Source organism: Hyperoodon ampullatus, assembly GCF_949752795.1.
Source record: "Hyperoodon ampullatus genome assembly, chromosome: 1".
NCBI classification, from domain to species: Eukaryota; Metazoa; Chordata; class Mammalia; order Artiodactyla; family Ziphiidae; genus Hyperoodon; species Hyperoodon ampullatus.
The window spans coordinates 39,463,465-39,488,977 of NC_136914.1; the positions used below are offsets into that span (position 1 = coordinate 39,463,465).

Sequence of the window (25,513 nt, forward strand, 5' to 3'; positions counted from 1 at the left end):
CCTGCTGGCACCTTGATCTTGGACTGTTAACCTTCAGAACCGGAAATAATTTCTGTTGTTTAAGCCCCCCAGTCTGTGGTATTTTGTTATGGTAGCCCTAGCAAACTAATACAGTTGGGAAGCATATTCCCACAAGAGTATGCACTGGTGCTAGGAAACATAATTAGGATCTAAAATGTTCTTTTCTAGTATGTTCTAAGGCTGACTTCTCTTGGTGTGTTTTCTTATATCTCCTGGTGGTACATCAAGGAAGGGTATGTCTGATAATATTCTTTTTGGAAACATATCTTGTACCTGTTGGACATCTACTGTGGAAATGATACTTTGAAAATACTTGGTAAGATTGGAATGTTGTAGGAGGAATCAATCATAGTAGGAGTCATGCCAAGCTTTATGAGCCTTCCTATAAGAATTTCGTATGGTGGGACTTTATGGGGATTTTGAGGTAAAGATTGTATTATCATTATGTTGGGGTAAAACTTGGGCTGAAGGGAGATTATGCTTTCTAGAAATTTTAAACTATTTGGATTTTATAATAGATTATCTCACCTTATCTTCTGAGTTTGGGGACTCAGAATGACATGGATAATGACATCTCTGATTCATGAAAGTATCTTGTATAGTTCTTTAAGTATTTCACCTGTAAAATGAGTTTTTTTTAAATTAATAGAATGTATTAAAGGAATCCTCAGATTGGAAAAATAAAATCCATGCTTTTTTTTTTTTTAAGCAAAATTTCGATTATGGCAGGGAAAGTTTCAGTCTGGCCAGAAATTTTACAAACTATTATTCAAACGTATTCAAAGCTAAGCAATTTGGGTAACTGGAGGAAATCCATTCATAAATTTAAAAAATAGTTCTTGAAGTGGAGATTTCAGAGGTGCTCTATTACTCAGGTTTTCCTGAGTTATCATATGTTAATTATAGAGAAGGCAAAATAAAATCTGGTAAAATTCTTTTCACCAATTGATCCAATTTGTCCCTGTCATTTTGGATTATTCCTTGCAGCATTTGTTTACCTGTTTCTTTGGTTTTCTTTATTTTTTTATTTTTTATAAATTTATTTATTTATGGCTGCGTTGGGTCTTCGTTGCTGCGTGTGGGCTTTCTCTAGTTGCTGCGAGCGGGGTCTACTCGTCGTTGCGGTGTGAAGGCTTCTCAATGCAGTGGCTTCTCTCATTGCGGAGCATGGGCTCTAGGCTTGCGGGCTTCAGTAGTTGTGGCATGTGGGCTCAGTAGTTTTGGCTCGTGGGCTCTAGAGCGCAGGCTCAGTTGTAGCACACAGGCTTAGTTGCTCCACGGCATGTGGGATCTTCCCGGACCAGGGCTCGAACACATGTCCCCTGCTAATTCAAAAATAATTGTTACTAATCATAAGACAGGGAAGTCTTCCTAAGCTCGATACATTAGAAAGATTAAGGGCATGAATAGAAGCTTTAAATACAAAATTTTAAAGCTTCTTTATTAAAAGTAATTTACCTTAATGTGGGTAAAATTTAAAAGCCATCTGGGGAAAAACAACCACTTTCAATATTTGACAGACATAAGGTCAATACCTTTAATATATAAGTACTTTTAAGTCAATAAGATATAAACAAGAAGATATCAACTCTTCCATTTCTATACAGTATTCTCTCAATCTAACTGCAGCCCATGTTAGGGCTTCACCAAATGGTGTTGGTCCCACAGTGCATGAGGCTCCTGTGTCAAGGTATCTCAGAGACTTCCTCATCCCCAGACCCATTTTACCTCCTCTTGTGCGTTAGATTTTGGGTCCTCAGTCAAGGGGCCCCGTTTAGTCAATCTTCATCTTGATTTGTATGCTTGACTCTTGCCCCAGGCCATGCCAGGTCAGGTTTCTCATTGTATTCTTTGCTTTCCAGCTTTTAAAAAATTCTTCCAAACTGGGGTAAATAGAGCAGACTTGTTTGGTGTATTTTATTTTATTATTATTATTATTTATTTATTTATTTATTTTTATTTTTGGCTGTGTTGGGTCTTTGTTGCTATGCGTGGGCTTTCTCGAGTTGCGGCGAGCAGGGGCTACTCTTCGTTGCAGTGCGCGGGCTTCTCATTGCGGTGGCTTCTCTTTGTTGTGGAGCTCGGGCTCTAGGCACGCGGGCTTCAGTAGTTGTGGTACTTGGGCTCAGTATTTGTGGCTTGCGGGCTGTAGAGCGCAGGCTCAGTAGTTGTGGCACACGGGCTTAGTTGCTCCACGGCGCATGGGATCTTCCCGGAACAGGGCTCGAACCCGTGTCCCCTGCATTGGCAGGCGGATTCTTCACCACTGCACCACCAGGGAAGCCCATTTGGTGCATTTTAATATTGCGAGACCAAGAGGGGGTCCATTTGGTCCACCCAAGCTCCTTTTCTCAACCCTATCAATGTGCACTTTGTTCATCCCATTTCTTAATAACCACCTAAAGATTTCCACCTTACTGAGAGAGTCCCTTGATTTTTCCCTCTGCCTTCTCCCATTTTCTTGTTAACTAACTTAATGTTTTTATTAGCGTATATAAGACCATGAGGGGAAGCTGAGACAGCGAATTTGATAAGGTTTTTCAGACAGTTCCTTGATTTTTCTCATAGAACCCTATTTTTCCATGGCTGAGTAATATTCCATTATTCCCACATCTTTTTGGGGAGAGGTTTCTCTTATTTTTATTTTGGATTATAGAAAATTTCTATACAAAAATAGAATAGTAAAATAAACCCTCATGGGGCTTCCCTGGTGGCTCAGTGGTTGAGAGTCTGCCTGCCGATGCAGGGGACACGGGTTCGTGCCCCTGTCCGGGAAGATCCCACATGCCACGGAGCAGCTGGGCCTGTGAGCCATGGCCGCTGAGCCTGAGCGTCCGGAGCCTGTGCTCCACAACGGGAGAGGCCACAACAGTGAGAGGCCCGCGTACCACAAAAAAACAAATAAATAAATCCTCATGGACTCATCACCCAGCTTCAACAATTATCATCTATAGATTTCTTATTATCTAGTTCAGCTATGACTATATTATCCTTTAGTATTGATTAAATCACTCTCTTTTAGTATTTTTTGTTGATGTAACATTGGTTTATAACATTATATAAGTTTCATGTGTACAACATTATATTTCTAATTCTATATATCCTACATCATGCTCACCACCAAATATTTATTTTCTCTCCATCACCATATAGTTGATCCCCTTTACTCATTTCACCCTCCCCCAGCCCTTTCTCCTCTGATAACCACTACTCTGTTCTCTGGATATATGTATTTGTTTCTTTTGGTTTGTTCATTTACTTTGTTTTTTTATATTCTACATATGAATACAATCATACAATATTTATATTTCTCCGTCTGACTTACTTTACTTAGCATAGGTCCATCCATGTTGTCAAAAATGGCAAGATTTCATCTTTTTTATGAGTAGTATCCCACTGTGTGTGTGTGTGTGTGTGTGTGTGTGTGTGTGTATATATATAAAACATCTTCTTTATCCATTCATCCATTGATGGGCACTTAGGTTGTTTCCATATCTTGGTTATTGTAAATAATGCCATGATGAACATAGGGGTTCATATACCTTTTTGAATTTGTGTTTTTGTATTCTTTCGATAAATACCCAGAAGTGGAATAGCTGAATCATATGGTAGCTCTATTCCTAGTTTTTTTGAGGGATCACCATACTGTTTCCCACAGAGGCTGCACCAATTTATATTTCAATCAACAGTGTATAAGGGTTCCCCTTTCTCCACATCCTCACCAACGCTTGTTATTTCTTGCCATTTTTTTTTTCAAAGTAAAGGATAAAAACCCACTTTTATTTGGCCAATTGTAATTATTCAGTTCAGGCTGCTCTTGTCCACAGATTTTGATTCAGCATCTTATTTATTTATTTGGCTGTGCCATGGCGGCATGAAGGATCTTAGTTCCCTGACCAGGGATAAAACCTGTGTCCCCTGCAATAGAAGCAGGGAGTCCTAACCACTGGACGGCCAGGGAATTCCATTTCTTGCAGTTTTTGTTTTTTTGTTTTTTTCTTTTTGGCTGCGTTGGGTCTTCATTGCTGCACACGGGCTTTCTTTAATTGTGGCGAGCGGGGGCTACTCTTCGTTGAGGTGTGCGGGCTTCTCTTGTTGCAGAGCACAGGCACTAGAGCATGTGGGCTTCTGTAGTTGTGGCGCACGGGCTTAGTTGCATGTGGGCTCTTCCTGGACCAGGGCTCAAACCCGTGTCCCCTGCACTGGAAGGCGGATTCTTAACCACTGTGCCACGAGGGAAGTCCCCATTTCTTGCGTTTTTGATAATAGACATTCTAACAGGTGTGAGGTGATATCTCATCGTGGTTTTGATTTGCATTTCCCTAATAATTAGTGATGTTGAACATCTTTTCATGTGCCTGTTAGCTGTCTGTATGTCTTCTTTGGAAATTTTTCTATTTAGCTCCTTTGCCCATTTTTTAATTAGGTGGTTCGGGTTTTTTTTGTTGTTGAGTTGTGTGAGTTCTTTATATATTTTGGATATTAACCCCTTATTAGATATATCATTTGCAAATATTTTTTTCCCATTTGATAGGTTGTCTTTTCATTTTGTTGATGGTTTCCTTTGCCGTGCAGAACTTTTTAGTTTGACGTAGTCCCATTTGTTTATTTTTGCTTTTGTTTCCCTTGCCTAAGGAGACCATCTAGAAAAATATTGCTAAGACTGATGTCAAAGAGTGCACTGCTTATGTTTTCTTCTATGAGTTTAATGGTTTCAGGTCTTACTTTCAAGTCTTTAATCTGGAACCCCATTCTTTAGTGGTTTTAATGGAGGTTTCATTACTTAGGCACAGTTGATTAAATCACTGGCCATCAGTGATTTTGTTGCAGCAAATATAGCAATGAAGTTTTCCCTCTCCTGAGAGCAAGGAAAATAAAGGGAACAGTGAACAGGCTAGAGAAGAAACATAACGTGGCCTGAAAGAGTTAATCACTCCTAAATTTGCTGTTTTTTTTTTTAACTGTCACTAATCTGTAGTGTCTGTAACTAGATTTGTACTTCACAAAACTAACCTATTACTCTTTAACACTATGTGAATTACATCCTGCACTCCCTTGTAGCAAATCACCCCTTGTAGCATTTGCATTTCAGAAGAAAGGTAACAGGCCTTTATAACCCAGAGACAAATGGACCCAATTACTAATTACCGGGCTGCCAGAAGCCATCTGCAACTGTTCTGAAATAATGCAGGAAGAAGAAGAATGCAAGACCTTCACTACTTTGATCCTTATCTTATACTCTGGACTGCGAGCCCCACATATAAAAATCTTCTCCAATTCCCTAAGGTGGGGGGCACAGTTCTTGAGGCTCTAGCTGGCTGTGTCTTCCCTTCGGCCTGGCAGAAAAATAAAGCCATCTCTCTCTTCCTCCAAAACCTCTGTCTCCCGTATTTCTGTTCCGCATCGGAACACAGAGAAGCCGAGATTTTGGCAACAATTTACACTCAATCTCCAGCCCCTCTCACCTAAGAGGTCAGGAGTGGGGCTAAAAGTTTCAATCCTCTGATCAAGGCTTGGTCTTTCTGGAAACTAGCTCCCATCCTTAAGCTATCTAGTCCACCACCCTCCCTCCCCAACAGTCACGTTAGCATACAGAAGACACTATTATCGCTCTGGAGACTCTAAGTGTTTTAGGAACTCTGTTCCTGGATGCAGGAACAGAGACCAAATATATTTTTTATTATACCATTGCTATCCTAATGGGTGTGAAGTGGTATGCCATTATGGTTTGATTTGCATTTCCCTAATGATTAGTGATGTTAAGTATTGATATCTTTTCATGTACTCATTGGCCTTCTGTATAGCTTCTTTAGAGAAATGTCTGTTCAAGATGTTTGCTCATTTTTTAACTTTTTTTTTTCTGTTGTCGTTGAGTTGTAGCTCTTTATATATATTTTGGATATTAATTCCTTATCAGATATATGGTTTGCAAATATTTCTCCCATTCTGTAGGTTGCCTTTTCACTCTCTTGATAGTGTCCTGTGATGGACAAAAGTTTTTAATTTGATGAAGTAAAATTTGTCTATTTTTTCCTTTGTCTTTGCCTTTGGTGTCACATGCAAGAAATCATTGCCAAATCCAGTGTCATGAAGTTTTCCCCAGTGTTTTCTTCTAAGAATGTTATCGTTTTAGGTCTTACATTTAGCTCTTTTATCCATTTTGAGCTGATTGTTATATATGGCATAAGTTAAGGATCTAACTTCATTCTTTTGCATTTGTTGAAAAGCCTGTCCTTTCCCAGTGAATTGTCTTGGCAACCATGTCAAAAATCTTTTGACCTTACATGTGAGGGTTTACTTCCACTCTCCTGGACTAATATTTTTTAATTTTTAATCCTTTAGATCATTACTATCCATAAAACACAAATTACGTGAAAATCTCTTCATATTAACAGTGATTATGCTGAAACGACAGCGCGAAACAATTTTAGGGAATAAACACATAATCCTTCATTCTACACGTCTTCAGTGTGTTAGTGACATATGGCTGCTACACAACAAAACCCAGAAATATGTAATATCAATTCAGTTCAGTCTGATATTTTGCTGGCTTTCATTTAAAAACCATAGCTTTACATATGTGTGTGGAAAATTGGCAAGCCCTGGTCTTCCTACTCCGCTTACGTTTATATCAAATGATCCATCACAGTACGTTTATACCTATCATTAAATTGTCAGAACAATGTTAAAAAGTCTGTATATTCTTTGAACTGAGTCCTCAGTTTTCTAAAAGCAAGCAAACTCTCAAAGAAACCCGTCCCACTTCTCCCCACTGCATGGGACGGAACACCGCTGGAGAGGTCTAGAAAAGACATTCTCTGAAACGGTCGTTAGTATTCCAGAAGTTTCAATGGGTAACGGGCAGCATCTGACACTCTGAAAACCCCAAACGTGGCATTTCCATTGTGATATTATGCCACTAGGCAATGCCTCTATTCTGTCAGAAGTGTTCATATATTACAGTTTTGCACATATGCCAGGGTCCCTCAGTAGCAGCTAGCCACCAAAGCGCTGTCCGTGGCCTGGCGCTGGGCAGAGGTGCCCAACACCGAGAGGGACGAACCAGAGCCCTCGTCAGAGCCGCCAGCTCCTCACCAGAGAGCCCCAGTGACTCCCCTCCCCCACCGACCCTCGGGGGAGCGCGCCGCGGCCAGTGCGCCGGCGCAGATCCCGCCTCCTCGCTCGGCCACGCCTCGCCGCCGCGCCGCCGAGGACCCGGCCCGGTGCGGCCCGCCCCAGGTCTGTCAGCTCGAGCAGGGCGGCGGTGGCGGTGGCGGCGGCGGCGGAAGCATGGAGGGCGAGAGCACGTTGGCGGTGCTCTCTGGCTTTGTGCTGGGCGCGCTCGCCTTCCAGCACCTCAACACAGACTCGGACACGGTGAGCCGAGGACCGGGGCGGGATCTGGTGTCACCTCAGAAAAGGACCCGCGCGCGCGCGTGCGCGCCGTCCTGGCCGCCGCTGCCCGGGTCCCGCCCGCGGGCTCCCGACGCCGCCGCCGCGCCGGCTCTGTGCAGTCGGGGCTGCCTTCTCCCGCTCCCGGGCGGCCCTGGAAGTGCCTCCGGGCGGTGAGCCTTTTCCAGGGTTAGCCCTCCCTCTCGCAACCAGTGTTTATTTCCGCGCCCCGCCCGGAGTGTCCCGCACGCCCGCATTTCTCTCTTTCAGTAGTCCCCCTTTTCTGGTTCGTCTTGGTTGTGAAGGAATAGAAGGTTCACATAACGCTCTCCCGCTATCGCTCGCTGGGAAGGTTGCCGGTTAACTTTCTCCTAACTACCGACAGTGGTTTTCGCAGAGAACTCAATTTTCCCCTTCAGAGCAGCTACTGTGCACGTTTGTTGAAATGGAAGGCTTGTAAAGGAATGAGAAATGATGCATCCATTGGCTATTTTGGGGGGAATCTTAGTAGATGAAGAAGACTAATTTCGTATATTGGATAGCTGACTTTTGTTTGCATTGGTGTCAAATTTATTCAGTTGTAAGGTCTGAGCTAGTTCCTTGTCGGATGCTTTCGGTTGTAATGTAAACATTTAAGATTATCCTAAAATATTAGATATTTAAATGCTTATTTCACACTTTTGCCTAGGTTCAAAATCTCTAGGTGAAGTTAAGTAGTTTTTCAAAAAAAATACAGTACCTATTTTTAAAAACTTTCATTTTTATGAAATTAAAAAACACTGTAAAACTTTGAGTCTGAGAAGTGTGTCCTAGAGTAAGTGCGTAGTAACTTGCTAATACGGTTTAGAGAATATCATACTGAACAAAACCTAATTTCTGCTAAATTTTGTGCCCGTCATTTTATAATAAAGGCTTGCCTTATCCAAAATAGTTTTTTGGCGCAGTCCTAATAAGGTTGGAATTGCTGTCTTTCATGTATGCAATTTTAAATACGCTTGTAGATTAACACCTAGCAAAGAGCAAATATATGATGATTTAAAATGTGTGTGGCTGTAGAAATTACTGTGGAATACCTTAGTGTAAACATAACCAGTGTGGGACTGTAAGTCCTCTGTAGCTTAAAGGATTAGCGCTTGCAAAGTACCATAGTGTTAGAGAGGACTCTGTTCCTTCGATCTTTTTCCTAAAGTCCTTAAAAGGTGGTTTGATGGAGAGCTGTACTTGCATTGTCTCTTTTCCAGGGGTTTGTATAGAACGCTAGAGAGTAGAGTTCTGGATTGTTCCCCTTTGATTCCAGCAAAGACTCACATTGTGGAAACATTGCTTTTGTGTTCTTCTTTTAATGAAAAAAAAAACATTTTTAAAGCATTTTTAACTAAAGAAGTTATAAAGACGGTAAAAAATTCATTGTCAAGCTCATTGGGTTTCTAAATGTGCCAAGAGAAATAAGTGAATTCTCTGAAACGCAAAGAGATCACTGCTATTGTGGCAAAATGCCTGCATTTTAAAAAGAACCAGGGCTCACAGCTCCTCTTTTATACAGCAGACTCTAATATTGAATTACAGGTCTTTGCTATTGTGCACATTCTTAATCTAAAAGTCCATCCTGTGTCATTTCATAGCTCAGAAGCCTCCACTGACTCCCAGAAGCATGTGCCATTAATCCAGGCTCCTTGGCCAGTCATTCAGGATGGTCCATTATTGGTGCCGTTCATAGCAACCTAAGATTTCCTTACAGATGGGAGGCTTCTGTTCTCAGGCTAACTGCCCTACTCCTTGTTCCTTGAACATTGTGTTCTCATTTCTGCCTTTAAGCCTTTTATACTTCCAAGAGTGCTAAAGTCACAGTGGTATTTACAGTCTCTTCTACTCGTGTTTTTTAACCTGCTTATGTTGCCCAGGTAAACTGGAATGCACCTAGTCTTTCTTTTGTGTGTGCTCCAGCTGGTAACACACGCTTGTACGTGTTGTAAAATTCTTGGGAAATACTGGTTAGTTAAGTGACTGAACTTGGCAATTCTATCAGTGTATTCCATATACTGCTTATTTTTATCCTCATAGGAAGGTTTTCTCCTTGGGGAAGTGAAAGGTGAAGCGAAGAACAGCATAACTGATTCTCAAATGGATGATGTTGAAGTTATTTATACAATTGGTGAGTCACTTATTTCTGTGTCTTCTATTTTGATAGTTTATGCTGAAAGGGGTCAGTATAAGTTACTTTTTAAATTATTAAGAAATAGATATCAGGACTTCCCTGGTGGTCCAGCGGTTAAGACTCTGCGCTTCCACTGCAGGGGGTACGGGTTCCATCCCTGGTCGGGGAACTAACGATCCCACATGCCGCGTGGTGCGGTCAAAAACTAAAACAAACAAACAAACACACCAGAAATAGGTATGAATTTTTAAAATCAAATTTTTAATTTCATTTGTTTATTTATTTATTTATTTTTGGCTGCGTTGGGTCTTCGTGGCTACATGTGGGCTTTCTCTAGTTGTAGCCAGCAGGGGCTACTCTTCGTTGGTGTGCATGGGCCTCTCACTGCGGTGGCTTCTCTTGTTGTGGAGCACGGGCTCTAGGCGCGCCGGCTTCAGTAGTTGTGGCACGTGGGCTTAGTTGCTCTGCAGCATGTGGGATCTTCCCGGACCAGGGCTCGAACCCATGTGCCCTGCATTGGCAGACGGATTCTTAACCACTGCGCCACCAGGGAAGTCCCAGAAATCAAATTTTAAAGGAATATATTGCACTCATTTCTCAGTTAAAGTTATGGCTATGCCCTAGTCTAAAGCAAGAAACAATATGAGACATAGGAAGCAGATTAAGATTACTGTGGGGAAAGAAGGATGAAGTAGCTCCTGTGTATATGTGAGTGGCAGAAAGATGGTCCAGCAAAAGAAAGAACCAATAAGCAAGACCAAGAAAAAAGGTAAAACAGGTTCAACAGAAATGTAAAATGCTGCAGAAAAGTTGGAAGATGAGAACTGAAAAAACTCAGTGATTAAATAATTGGAAAACTTACATAATTTCGGAAGTGTGATGGGGAAAAAGCCAGACTGCAGAGGGTTTGAGAAGTGGGTGGTGAAGCAACTGCAACTGGTGGCAGCTGTTCTTTCAGAAAAAAGGGAAACGGAGCTTTAAAATACATAGGGAGTTTTCTGATTCTCTAACATATGCACTTTTTCTAAGCATATATATATTTTAAAACAAAATTGGTGGTATACTTTATAAAAAATTTGGTGTCAGGATCATTTTCTCATAGTAAATAATCCTCTAAATATTATTTCTTATAACTGCATTCTATTCTCTATGGTCTTACTCTTATGACTGTATGTGATTTTAGTTGTCCTTTAAATAAATAAATTATAATCAGAGTTGTTTCCAGTTTTTCATTATCATAAATTATACTACAGGGAACATCTTGGTACATAAATATTCTACACCTATTATAGGTAGATTTCTGGAAATGGTGTTACAATGTCAAAGGGTATGAACATTTTTAAGGTTCTTGATCTGTATTAGCAAATTGCTTTCCAGAAAGATTATATCAATTTATACTTGTACTTTTTGTTTGCTACTTTAAAAAGGTAAAAATGGAAGTATATATGTAAATTTAGTGTATATGTGTAAAGTAAACATATAAATTTAAACTCACTCATTAAAGTCACCTCTGTGGCAATGACTTGGTTTCATGAGTATTTTTTCACTCATTAATACTACACATAATACACACATATAAATGTCTGTGTATTTTTATATTCATAAGTGGGATCATACTATATACATGGATAAATATCTCCAAGATATCATTAGTGCAGAGTAGTATGAATGTGTTTGGTTTGTCATTCTTTCTGATGTCTTCATATTCCCATTGTGTGAATGTACCATAACGTACTTAACCAGCTATGGATGACTTTTTATTTTTTTATTAATACAAAACAATGTAACAATGCACATTTTATGGTGCATATATCTTTGTGCCTTTGAGTATATCTGAAAGCAAAATTCCTAGAGGTAGGCCATTACCTTTTGGAAGAGTCATGTCATCTTAGACTCCTCTACAATATGTGAAAGTGCCAGGGTCCCCCTACCCTTATCACCATTAGGTGTTATCAAATCTTTTAATCTTTGCCAACTTGATAAGTGAAAAAAAAAAACCATTTTAATTTGCATTTCTTTTTTTTTGAAGTATAGTTGATTTACAGTATTATATTAGTTTCAAGTATATAACATAGTGATTCAATATCTTTATAGATTATACTTCATTTAAAGTTATAAAATATTGACTATATTCCCTGCGCTGTACAATATATCCTTGTAGCTTATTTATTTTATGTATAGTAGGTTGTACCTTTTAATCCCCTGCCCCATCTTGCCCCTCCCCCTTTCTAATTTGCATTTTTAAATTACAAATGAGGTTAAGTGTTTATGTGTTTGACTTTTGGGGAGACCTTTTTATTTGAAAAGAACAGGCCTGTTCCATGCTTTGACTATATTTCTGCTAGGCTATTTTGCTTTTTCTTATTGATTTGTAATGCTATAACTTAAGGAACTTAAGTTATAACTTAAGGAAATTGGCCTTTTGTCATGTGTTACACATGTTTATATTGTTTGTAATTTTATTTTCTTAATGTTTTTCTTTCTGCTCACACATGAGCTTTAAAAGCAAGCCCTTAGGAAGTCTTTTTTCCCTAATTGTAATTGGTGTGCTGCCCAAAGTATCTGACATATTTTAGGAGTTTAAATAAGCAACCATTTATCGAGCAACTCCACTGTGCTAGGAGCAGTGCTAAGCTTCAAGGTATCTGGCAAGTGCTGTAGTTGCACTCAAGTATTTGCTTAAATTATTTTAAAATGTTGGATTACTTTAAAACAGGTGGCAAGATCTACAAATTACTACATTGCTTTGGCTAATGAGATTTTCATCATTTTATTATACTGTGCCTTATCTACAGCAGATTATGTTTGGCCAGTTATCAGTTAAAGACTGTTTCTGTTCAGAGGGATTTATCTGAGGGTAACATATATTTGCTAGAAGAAAAAATATCTGAAGAGGATGATAACTTTTCCAATTTTTTTAATAGCCTGAATTACTTTTATAGTAGTATATATATATAATAATATAATATCAATAACTTTATATACATATCAAGTTATTGAAATGGTGACTTCATGTAGTTTTCTCCTTAAAGATGGCCTTTGCATGTACAAAGATGCAAAGATGTCTGCATCCTTCAGATGTTTACTTGAAAAGATTCTTCAACAGCAGTTTGATATTGGGTTTCCTCACCTAGATGAAGATTCACAGATTCTCCATAATCAAACTGATGTCTTTGATTTAGGTGACAAATGAAATTGCTAGTACTCTGGGTAGGATCTCCCCAAGGAAGAGAACATCATAGTCACAGGAATTATCTGAAATAGGTGATTACTGCTACAGTGATCCTGTAAATGCTATCTGACAAAATTTGATTGTTGACACAGGGACACATAAAGATGGGCTGCCTAGAAGAATACGTATTGTCTTGATGACTTTCTGTGTGATCATATGTGAATGTCTCACTCCTTTGACTGTTCCCTACTGAATCTTGAGGGATCTGAAAGTTTGGGATGATAGAGGAAACATCATATTCATCTTGATACTTTCATGATTTGTAATGATGTCTTGTGATAGAATTTAATCTGTTTGCACAGCACCTGCAGCAACCAGAAGTTAGATGTATTTAGATGTATTATTTCTATTGACAGAAGAATAAAACTCACCTCTTAAGAGATGTTGGACTTTTTTTCTTTAGTCTACAATTAACATTGACATATCCTTTATGAAAGAACCAGTTGGAATAACAAAAGATAATTCCCTTAGCAGCTGTTTTTTATCAGTTGGGTAAAATTACAGCATAACCATTTCAGAACTCAGTGACTATAGCAAATGTGACTTAATCTTTTGTGTGGCCATCACTAAACCTATTTAGAAGGAGTATAGCATTCTATCAGTAGTTATGAGTGAGGTTCTGGGTTTGAATTTTGCCTCCACCACTGGCTTGGGTGAGCCACTTAATCTCTCTGCCTGTTACCTCATCTTTAAAGTGGAAGGAGTGATAACATCTGTCTCATAGGTTTGTGGGGAGGAATAAACGAGATAATGGTAAAGTACATCCTGGCATGAAGTGCTCAATATATGTTATTCAAATGATACTTAATGTGATCATAACTAAAAATTCTTTTTTTCCAGACATTCAGAAGTACATTCCATGCTATCAGCTTTTTAGGTGAGTAGTAAGAGCAAGTGAATGATCCATTGTGAAAATTATTCTCTGCAAGTGAATTTTTGAAACTAACAAAGTATCTTAGTTATACCTGGTGGTACAGATTAAAATGAAAAGACTTTTTTTAAGTACCTGAAATTCACCTGTTCATTTTAACCCTAATAGTTCTTTCTCTGTATTTATCTGCTTCCTTTAGCTGGTCTTCACTGCCTCTCCCAGGTACCAGTTTACCTTGAGGATTGCTTTTCCTTCTCCCACCCAGTCACCTCATCGCATATTATAAACTCAGCAACACATTCTCATACATCAACAGCAGCCCTTTTTTCTTTTTATTCCAGTTTATTTTATCATCTGTTTCTTCACTTATATTTTTTAATGTTACCTTTTGTCTATTAACTGGTTAGGTTCTTTATCTAACCTGCGTCCTATTACTTTTCCAGGGTGGAAACTTGTACTCATAGTCCTACAGATAGTAGTAGTACTCTTAGCCCTGATAGTCTATGATATTGTTAAAAACTTTTTATTGAGGTATTTACATAGAAAGTACATAAATCAATGATGTTTCATAAAGCAAACAACTGTAACCATAAACAACATGGTGTAGTTTTGGTGAAATAGCTTTATGATTTATATAAACCACACATGAAAAATCAGCATTACTGTCTTACAGTCACACTGTATGTACCATTTCTAAGGTTGTGTAAGAGTTGCCATGGAACATAGTGTTTAGGTGAGAAACAGCATTGGTAGGTGTGACAGAAGGCTTAGTGTGGTCTTAAACTGCTGTACCAGAAAGGGGCACAGCTCCTATATTGCCTAATAGACAATGCATATAAAAAATATCTTTTGAATGAGGGACTCTTGGTGGAGACTCATAAAAAGTACTTTCTTGAGGGACTCTGGGCCAGCAATGGATTAAGGAGGGAAAGTAAAAAAAAAGAAAAAGGTGATTCAGTACCTTCTGGCAACTACCTTAAATAATTAGACCAACTTAATAGATTCTTAGAGCCGAGGAAGCCATCTGATCCAGTGATGAGAAACCCATATCTAGGCCTTTTATTTATTTATGTATTTATTTATTTATTTATTGGCTGCGTTGGGTCTTCGTTGCTGCACATGGGCTTTCTCTAGTTGCGGTGAGTGGGGGCTACTCTTCATTGTAGTGCGTGGGCTTCTCACTGCGGCAGCTTCTCTTGTTGCGGAGCACGGGCTCTGGGCACGCAGGCTTCAGTAGTTGTGGCACATGGGCTCAGTAGTTGTGGTGAGTGGCCTTTAGGGTGCACAGGCTCAGTAGTTGTGGCATGCGGGCTCAGTAGTTGTGGCACACGGGCTTCAGTAGTTGTGGCTCACGGGCTCTAGAGTGCAGGCTCAGTAGTGTGGTGCACGGGCTTAGTTGCTCCGCGGCATGTGGGATCTTCCCGGACCAGGGATCGAACCTGTGTCCCCTGCACTGTCAGGTGGATTCTTAACTACTGCACCACTAGGGAAGCCCCTTAGCCTTTTAGATTTACAAAATTAGGGGATGGGGGGAAGAACTGGTTAGTGGTAGGGCAAAACTAGAAGAATCCGGATTTCTTGAGCTCTCATCCAACAGCTATGCTGTTTCTTTCTTGTTTTAAATCAGGGGTCCCCAACCCCTGGGCCCCGGACTGGTACCGGTGAGCCGCGGGTGAGTGAACAGAGCTTCATCTGCCACTCCCCATCGCTCGCATTACCACCTGAACCATCATCCCCCACCCCCAGCCGTGGAAAAACCGTCTTCCAAGAAACCCGTCCCTGGCACCAAAAAGGTTGGGGCAACTTTTTTAAATGACATAGATGGAACATGTTAAAAACAAAGTCTTCTGATACCATACTTCATGGAGTCTGAGCTGGATAAGCTTTAATAACCAGTTTTATGTTTCTGATATAGAGGGTGGCAGAGTACAGCCCCATGGCCTGTTTTTATATGGACCTCTGTGAATAGTTAATATATTTTTTAAGAGTTAAAAAAAAGAACAGTGGAGGAATATGTAACAGAGACTGTCCAGCAAAGCCTAAGATATTTACTATCTGGCCCTTTATAGAAAAAGTTTGTCAATCCTGCTCTGATACATTGTTTGCAAAGTTTTCCACTGAAATACACTGTTTCCCTTACCTCAGAAATCTAGGGGGAATCTGGAAAACAGCCCACTGAAGCCTAAAACTTAGTCACTTAAAAAAAATTGCGCAGTTTAACATGAATTCTACTGTACAGTATATCTATTTCTACAAAAAAAAAAAACTGTCCCCCTTCCCAGAAGCTTCACATAAAAATCAGTGCTTGCACAGAAGATGTACACTTTTATCCTGTTGTTTTATACACCCTGGTGTATTGCATTATGTCCCAGTTTGAGGAGCTCAGGAGTGGACCATCCTAGAGAAACAAAGGAATAAACTCTTGTATTTAGATTTTTCATGTTGGAATAAACAGGTAAGATGGAAGGATCTGTTCAATGAGCTGAATTATCCCCCTTCGGTAGGTGGAACACTTTGTAAGTTAAAAAGAAAAAATATGTTGCCTATTAGGATATGTTTTTTACAGTTTTATGTAACTAAATTTTTTCAGTGTGTAGATTAGAATTACCAGTAAAAACCTATTACAATGAATAGTATTTGTCAAAGATTTTGCATAATAGATATTACATCATAGAAAAGAATATTGTTGATCTTGATGAATGTTAAAAAGAGGAGAATATTATTTGCCATCCCTGGAGGGGAAAGAAAGCCGAAAGTAAATGCTTTAGAGTCTTTTAGAAATATTTTTCAATTCTCCCTAAATCTTTGACATTCCAACTACAGAACAGAGGTCACTAAACTAAACCAATAACTATCCTCCACCCCGCCAGCCCCCCAAAACAAAAAACAACCAACTCCTAAAGCACTTCTCTTAATTTAAGGATAGCTTTTGGAGGGCTTCCCTGGTGGTGCAGTGGTTGAGAATCCGCCTGCCAGTGCAGCGGACACGGGTTTGAGCCCTGGTCCAGGAAGATCCCACATGCCGCGGAGCAGCTAAGCCCATGAGCCACAACTACTGAGCCTGCGCTCTAGAGCCCACGAGCCACAACTACTGAGCCCACATGCCAAAACTACTGAAGCCCGCGCGCCTAGAGCCCATGCTTCACAACAAGAGAAGCCACCACAATGAGAAGCCCCCGCACCGCAACGAAGAGTAGCCCCCACTCTCGCCGCAACTAGAGAAAGACCGCGTGCAGCAATGAAGACTCAATGCAGCCAGAAACAATAAATAAAATCATAAATAAATTTATAAAAGAAAAGAATAGCTTTGGGAATTAGCAATGAATAAATTGTCTTTTTGTTATTGTGCTGCTTCACTACTCACATTACATTCTTTTGTATGTATCATTATTGTAAAAAAAAGTTTTAATGAATAAATTGTGAACTAGCTATGTGAACTTACAAATACCTGTATTTAATGGAGAGTTTGTTTTGTTATAGATTAAAAAAAAATGTGGTACGCAAACTTACCCTTTAAAGTTCCTCCACTCCTTTTCCTTTTTCATTGCTTATGGACTGCATATTTCTACCACTTTAAGTCTGTTAACTTGAGAACTTTCTCTCCGATTTAATTTAGAACTTCATCTAACAGGCAAGTAAGTATATGGATTTTGGTTGGGTAGTTGGGCTAGGAGTAACTACAATTAAAAGTGCTAATAAAATCATTCATATTTTTAGCTTATTTGAAATGCCTTTAATTTTGGCTTTTACAGCTTTTATAATTCTTCTGGTGAAGTAAGTGAGCGAGCACTGAAGAAAATATTATCAAGTGTCAAAAAGGTATTCCCTGATTTACCTTTCGTTTTTCGTATTATATGTATTATTTTCAGCTCGTAAAAACATGTAATACTTTGACAGAACTTTTTTCGGGCCTCTCACTGTTGTGGCCTCTCCTGTTGCGGAGCACAGGCTCCGGACGTGCAGGCCCAGCGGCCATGGCTCGTGGGCCCAGCCGCTCTGCGGCATGTAGGATCTTCCCAGACCGTGGCACAAACCTGTGTCCCCTGCATCGGTAGGCGGACTCTCAACCACTGTGCCACCAGGGAAGCCCCTTTGACAGAACTTTTAAGCAGCATTTGTCCTCACAATGTCCTATGTAAAGCAAGTGAGGAAAGGCTTGTTCTTTCCAGAAATTCACAGGGGTTTCCCTAAAAGCAAAACTAGTCATTAAAAATCTTCATCTTGTTCTCATCCTCTTGACTATTCTGATTTACATTGGTCTCATCCTCTTTTACATTCTAACCATACCCCTTCCCAGTACCATGTACTCTAGGACTTAATCCATTGCTGTTCTTTTACTTAGCTACAAGTTACTATTTTTCCTAGTGCAGGGATAATTTCCTATACAGCACCTAATTTGGATCCTCTGTAGCCCACTTGGTGTTCAGTTAAAACTTGCTGAATGATCAAAATAGATTTTTTTTCCAAATACATTTTTTCTTGGTACTTTTTTCCTCTTAAAACTTTTTGAGGGACTTCCCTGGTGGCGCGGTGGTTAAGAATCTGCCTGCCAATTCAGGGGACACGGGTTCGAACCCTGGCCTGGGAAGATCCCACATGCCGCGGAGCAACTAAGCCCGTGCGCCACAACTACTGAGCCTGTGCTCTAGAGCCCGCAAGCAACAACTACTGAGCCCGTGTGCTGCAACTACTGAAGCCTGCGTGCCCAGAGCCCGTGCTCCACAACAAGAGAAGCCACTGCAATGAGAAGCTCACGCACCCTAACAAAGAGTAGCCCCCGCTCTCCGCAACTAGAGAAAGCCCACACGCAGCAACGAAGACCCAATGCAGCCAAAGATAAATAAATAATACTAACATTTGTTTAGCATGTTAATAGTTTACAAAACCCTTTAATATGATCTTAATCTTGGAACCAACTCTGTGGGATAGGTGATAACATTCCCTTATAAATTTCAATCAAAAGCTATTGGGTTCATTTTACTTACTTAGCAAACCAAGTATCCATACAGGAAGTTAACTAGTTTTCATTGGTGTTTTCTTCATTTAAATTTTGACTAAGGGTTAAAAATGTTAAGACAGTAAATGCCATGAGAGAAACTAGAGGAAGTTAAGAATTTATTTTCTTTAATCTATATTGAATAAAATTGTAGCCTGGTAACTGAATGGAAAGTAATTTAACTGCAAGTCAGTTTGCATGCTTTATAAAAGGTAAAGTGTATTCTTAAGTGTACGTTTTATTTAATATAGGCCCCAAATCTTGGTAAATATTAAGAAAGCCTTTTTTTTTTTGGTTGCCTTGGGTCTTCATTGCTGTGCACGGGCTTTCTCTAGTTGAGGCGAGCGGAGGCTACTCTTCGTTGTGGTGCGCGGGCTTCTCATTGCGGTGGCTTCTCTTGTTGAGGAGCATGGGCTCTAGGTGCGTAGTCTTCAGTATTTGTGGCACGTGGGTTCAGTAGTTGTGGCTCCCGGGCTCTAAAGCGCAGGCTCAGTAGTTGTGGCACACGGGCTTAGTTGCTTCGCAGCATGTGGGATCTTCCTGGACCAGGGCTTGAACCCGTCCCCTGCATTGGCAGGCAGATTCCCAACCACTGCGCCAGCAGGGAAGTCCCAAGAAAGCCATTTTTAAGGTTGCCAGTTTTACTGCTTGATTATGACAGTAAGATACATAATAACTGTAACCATTAAGGTATACACCTGATGTTTTTCTATATTTTCTTTCAGGATGTAGTTGGTTGGTATAAATTCCGACGTCATTCAGACCAGATCATGACATTCAGAGAGAGACTGCTTCACAAAAACTTACAGCAGCATCTTTCAAGCCAGGAACTTGTTTTTCTGTTATTAACACCGAGTATAATAACAGAAAGCTGCTCTACTCATCGGCTGGAGCATGCCTTATATATACCTCAGAAAGGGTAAATGTTGCCCAGTCACTGGCTGTTTTCAGCTAACAGAAAAATGTACTCAATATTTTTATTGTACTTTTTATGGCTTACCAACTATTTTCGTATATTGTTGCATTAGATTGTCACAATAACCCTTTTTAGCCTTTCTTACCGTCAGTTCTTTATATGGGAAAATGAAGGTCAGATAAGGAAATTAGAAGCCCAGTATGGAATGATGACTTGTGTTTCTGGCACTAAGGATTTGCTCTTATTTACCATAAAGTGGAAAAAAATATGCATGCTTTAGGTATTGGTTGCTAAGGAATATAATGTAGAACTGAAGCCTGCATACCTGAGCAGCTTTTCTCTAACCTCTGCCAGGAAGCAGGGTGGTTCTTGATGATCCACCAAAATGAGTTAATAAGACTCCCCACAGGTTATATAGACAACATTTTCATGGAGTATGAGAATGAAGTTAAAAGAGTACCAAGGAAGAGTAGTTTTATCATTCACGGAAGATAGGATGAATCGCAACAATACTGCCTTTATTTTTACATGTGGTGATCAGTTAAAATAACCATTAAAGTATTTTTTCACAGTTATCTTACACTGCACATTTCACAGTTTTTAAAAGCTATTTGCCTAAAGTCAGTAAATTCTGTCATGGATAAGTAGTAAGGAATGGGGTTTTGTTTTTTAATCTTGTAGGGGAAAGGTAGTCTATATACTAATAAGTAGATGCTAATCTTTCACTTTATTTTAAATTTATTTTTAAAAATTTTATTTCTTCAGACTTTTTCATAGGATACCTTTAGTGGTGGCCAATTTGGGCATGTCTGAACAACTGGGTTATAAAACTGTATCTGATTCCTGTATGTCCACTGGTTTTAGTCGAGCAGTAAAAACACACAGGTGAGATTCCTCAACTGCTTCCCCACTAAACTTAACTCCTATTCATTTTTTGAAGTTATTTTTTTTTATTACACAAGAATAAAAATGAAAGGAAAACTGACTAATGACCACATTACTCAAGTAAACCAGACTTTTAATTTCTCATTTTTTCCTTCTAGCACCTGTCCATTTATAAAATACAAAAGAGAGGGGCATTGTTGTATAGCCTACATATTTTAACATATTTATTCTAAAAATAAGGAGCTAGCCTCAAAATAATAATTTTCTAAGGCAGCAGTTCAGATTAAAGGCAAGAAATTAGATTGGATATGAAATAAAGACAAAAAATGAGGCTTTAGCCAAGACTTACTCACACTGTAGACTGCTGAGCTGTAACTTTTCTGTGGGCAATAAGGGAATAATTAATGTCAGAAATAACAACACTGGTACTATAGGATACTTACTAAGTGTAAACTTTATGAGAATAATGGACTAGATTTTATTTATTTTTCTGTTCCCACAGTGCTTAACAGTGTCTTATAGAAATTGAATACCACATTTCACTGATACTAAGACACAGTTTTACTTTTATCTCAAATTGGGATTTTTACAAAACATGCCTTAGAATTGTTTTTCTTTTTTCTTCGTGGTATATAAAATAATGTTGCCTCTTTCAATCAATGATGACTTAAACTCGGTAAAATAATTGACTGATCCTATTGCCAAGAAAGAACCACCCCCCCTTCAGTCTTTATCTGTTTTCACTTAACCTCTTTTTTGAGTCTTGGAAATAGTACTTAGGAGGCTGAAAAGTTTGCTGAAGTGAAGATAGATAACTAGGTTTTCTGGTTGGTTTTACTTATTCTGTAAATAAGTAGGTTGACAAAATTACGGTCCCTACAAAGCCAGTAAAAAGAATCATCTATTGTTCCTCAACTACGAATAAATTTTTCATAGTATCATTAAATGAGTTCTGTACATTTTCCTGAGGAAATGGTAATATTTTACAGCTCTGAATTTTTTAAAGAAGATGGATCTTTAAAGGAGGTACATAAGATAAATGAACTGTATGCTTCTTTACAAGAGGAATTAAAGGTAAGTTAAAAAAACATTTAAAGATCACCTATAGAGTTCATATCGCATTGCTCACTGAATATATGTGTATGGATAACTTGACAGTTGATTAGACATAAATTTTTGTATTAGTTTAGCTTCAGTAACAAAGGCCTCCATCTTGGTGGGCTACGGAAACAAAAGTTTTGTCTCACCCACATTATATCTTGGCTGCAGCTCTGCTCCTGTTCTAAATGTCATGTTCATTCTAGGATCCAGCCCATCTGTGGGACATGCTCTTCTCATGACAAAGGGAAAAGAGCAAGAAAGCTGGTGGAAATTCACAACAGCTCTTAGAACTTCTGCTCAGAGCTGGCCTGTCACTTCCACTCACATTTCATTGGCCAGAGGATGTCATGGCAATAGGCAGGGATATATAACCCTTTTACAGGATGAAAAAGGGAGCAAATATTTGGGAACAAAAAAGTCTACCACAGTACTAAGTTCTACCTCATTGTGTCCATTCAGGTCCCTTGAGGGGAAGGAGCAAGGGTGGCAGGGAGACTTGCAATGTAAGTTTGACACCTGAGGAAGGAGACAGGGAAAGGAGAATGATTGGGTAGGAAGAGCTTTAGACTGCAAGGCCTGAAAAATTTTAGCCAGGCTGATGGAGAGTCTTTGAGCAAAGGCATCCTACAGGAATAGAATTATACTGATATCCTCACTGTGCTCAGTCGGTGGCTAAGAGCAACCTAGGGGAAGCATGACCTAAGCACAAGCACAGTAGTGGACCCAAAAAGATGGCACCTGGAACTGTCAGTCAACTCTGCTTCCTGCAAATGGAGATCTGAGTAGTATATTCCATGGCCACCATACTCACCAGTAGAGCACACTAAGAGAAATGGGGTTAATGCATTTTACACACTGATAATATTGCACATTGTTTTTTAATATGATAATACAGGAATTTTAGAAAATAGGAAAACATCCAGAATCCTACTGTTGTAACTTAACTCTTTGCACTTTCCGATTTTCTCGTTTCCCCCTAATGTATACATGCTTTTACATTGTTGACAGTGATGGGGACATAGAAATTTGTGTTATGATTTTTATTTGATGTACCATTAACACTTTCCACATTTTAGTTCTTTTTAATAGCAGTATATTTCTTAGAGCAGTATATTAGAACTCTAATGTGAAAAGTACCAACTCGGGGACTTTACTGGTGGCACAGTGGTTAAGAATGTGACTGCCAGTACAGGGGACACGGGTTCGAGTCCCGGTCCAGGAAGATCCCACATGCCGCAGAGCAAATAAGCCTGTGTACCACAACTACTGAGCCTGCACTCTAGAGCCCACGAGCCACTAGTTAGCCTGCGTGTCACAACTACTGAAGCCTGCACACCTAGAGCCTGTGCTCCACAACAAGAGAAGCCACCACGAGAAGCTCGCACACCGCGACAAAGAGTAGCCCCTGCTCACCGCAACTAGAGAAAGCCTGCACGCAGTAATGAAGACCCAACGCAGCCAAAAATAAATTAACATAAAAAAAAAGTACCAACTTGAGCTAAATTAGGGAACGTAGAGGTATGTGAGAGGAACTGTAGGCAGAAGGCCACTGAGCTCTAAGAAGGAATTGGAACCAGGAGCTTGAATGCCATCAGAACTTTCTCTCCTGGAAGTTCCCTGGTGGTCTAGTGGTTCAGATTTGGCGCTTTCACTGCCATGACCAGGGTTCAATCCCTGGTCAGGGAACTGAGATCCCACAAGCCGCACCGAGTGGCCAAAAAACAAAAAAACTAACTCCGTGTCTGCCTGTTGGTTTCCTTCGTAGTGTTTACAGATCTTGCTGTTTATTCACCCACTGGCTGACCAAAGAGCTAACCTATAGCTTCTGCATTTAATCTATTCAAGAGATTAGGATTTGCCAATTGGCTACTGTAATTATCTCTGCTTGGGTCAGCTAGGGTGAAAGTTGGTGAAAGGGTTACTGGTGAATTCTTACGGCAGGATGAACAAGTTGAGAAATAGTCTGGGCAGATGTGCCATGAAGTATCCACTAAAACTGGCTCTAACAACCCATTATAATTGGAAATTACTTTTGATTTGACACTATTCTAAGAAACATCATCTTATATAAATTTTTGTTACTGATTCAAGATATATTCCCAAAATGAAATCACTGAGTCAAAGGGTATTAGTACTTAAAAACTGATGACACATAAGGCCATTCTCCTTTTCAAAAGTAGTTTTACAGGAATTAAAATCTTCAGTAGTTTTCTTTTGTAATAGTGAAAGTCACTTTGTTATTGGCAGTTTCTTAAATGTTTGCAATAAGTATGCATCTCAAAATAGTACAGTATTTTTTGTTTTGAAGCAGTTAAATATTTTTGTTTTTTATTTCTGTGTATTATCTAGGAAATAACTTGAATGATAAAACTTTGTATAAATAGAAAGTTAATATATCTGGAAAGCATTTTGTAACCTATGAAGCACCACACAAATGCTTGTTGGTGAGTTCCTCTAGAAAATAGCAAAATAAAATAAAATTTTTATAAAGGGAAATATTTGATGTTATACACATGGAGGATTTTATATTATTTGTGAACCTAGACTGTAGTATACAATTGGAACTTTTATCTATGCTCTTAAATTACTTTATTTTCCAGAGTATATGCAATAAAGTAGAACACAGTGAGAGAGCAGTAGAGAAACTACTAAAGGATGTAAACAGATTAAAACGAGAAATTAAAAAAAGAAAGCAAGCACAGATTCAAGCAACACGTAAGTAAAAAGTTCACGTCACTACTTTCTGTGCTTTGAAGAAAATTTCTCATTGGAATTATGGATGAGCTGGTTGCACTAACTGATCAATTTGTTCACCTTAGGATTAAAAATAACTTTCATTAATACTCTTAAATCCCACTGAACAGAGAACATGGTACTACTATAGATATACTACCTTGATGTTAAAAAAATATAACAAGTTTAATTTTCTGAGGATATTGTGGCATATAAATTTGAAATTATCATTTCTCTTAATTTAGATAATTTGATGATTCTTTAAAGTCTCTGACTTTACTAACAAATAGATAACTATAAAAGCTTTGTAGTGTAAATACTGTATGTTGAAATATTTGTTTGTTTCTTTAGGAGAGAAGAATGTCCAGAAAGACCCTCAGGAGAACATTTTTCTTTGTCAAGCTTTACAGACCTTTTTTCCCGATTGTGAATTTCTTCATTCATGTGTTATCTCCTTGAAAAATAGACATATTTCTAAAAGTAGTTGTAATACCAACCACCATCTCAATGTGGTAGACAACCTGACCCTGATGGTGGAATATACTGACATTCCTGAAGCTAGTCCAGCTGGTAGTGCGCTGCAAATGATTAAGCGTAAAGCTTCAGGTACAGGTGGTGGATGGCAATTCAAGAAGTCACGGCTGTTAGATATACAGAACAAACCATCTAAAACAGATACTGATAGTAGTAACCAAGAAAAGGCATCCACAGTGAGCAGCCCAGAAACAGATGAGGAGATTGAGAAAATGAACGGTTCTGGTGAATATCCACAGTCTCCTACCTTTTGATTCCTTTAGGCCGAAAGATTTTTCATCAGATGAAGGGTAAAGCCAAACACACCTATTGTTTTTACTATGTTCAGCTCTTTGCAGTAACACATAGGTAAGTTCTAGTTTATTTATTTTATAAAGTACTTTAAATTGAGTCAGTTCAGAATTTGAGTACAGAACAAAGCCTGGTAATGCAATATGTTTGGGATCAGCAGTTGGTTAGTTAGGTGAAAAGGCCAGTTAAGTGGGACTCAAATGATACATAAATAAGGTGTCTATCGGAGATTTCACTTTAACATAAAGCAGAAGTGTACATTCGTCAAACTTTTGTTGTAGGGCCAGGAACTTTTTTACGAATGTATTGGAGTTCCTATGTAAATCAAACCCATTACTTACCCTATATAATCCCCAATTTTAGTTTCTTTAAAGAAATTTGCCAAG

The 25,513-nt window shown here is 39.1% G+C and overlaps 1 protein-coding gene across 1 annotated transcript; it reads left to right on the plus strand.

Annotated features, from left to right (window-relative positions):
* Window positions 1–7,311: 7,311 nt before the first annotated feature.
* ABRAXAS1 (abraxas 1, BRCA1 A complex subunit) lies at window positions 7,312–25,132 on the plus strand (the record flags this gene model as incomplete). Its single annotated transcript, XM_079720228.1, has 9 exons — window positions 7,312–7,398; window positions 9,475–9,565; window positions 13,641–13,677; window positions 17,424–17,490; window positions 19,393–19,586; window positions 20,349–20,468; window positions 21,458–21,542; window positions 24,170–24,284; window positions 24,654–25,132. 9 exons carry the CDS (start codon window positions 7,312–7,314, stop codon window positions 25,088–25,090), a joined length of 1,233 nt encoding a protein of 410 aa, XP_079576354.1. The 3' UTR covers window positions 25,091–25,132.
* Window positions 25,133–25,513: the final 381 nt, after the last annotated feature.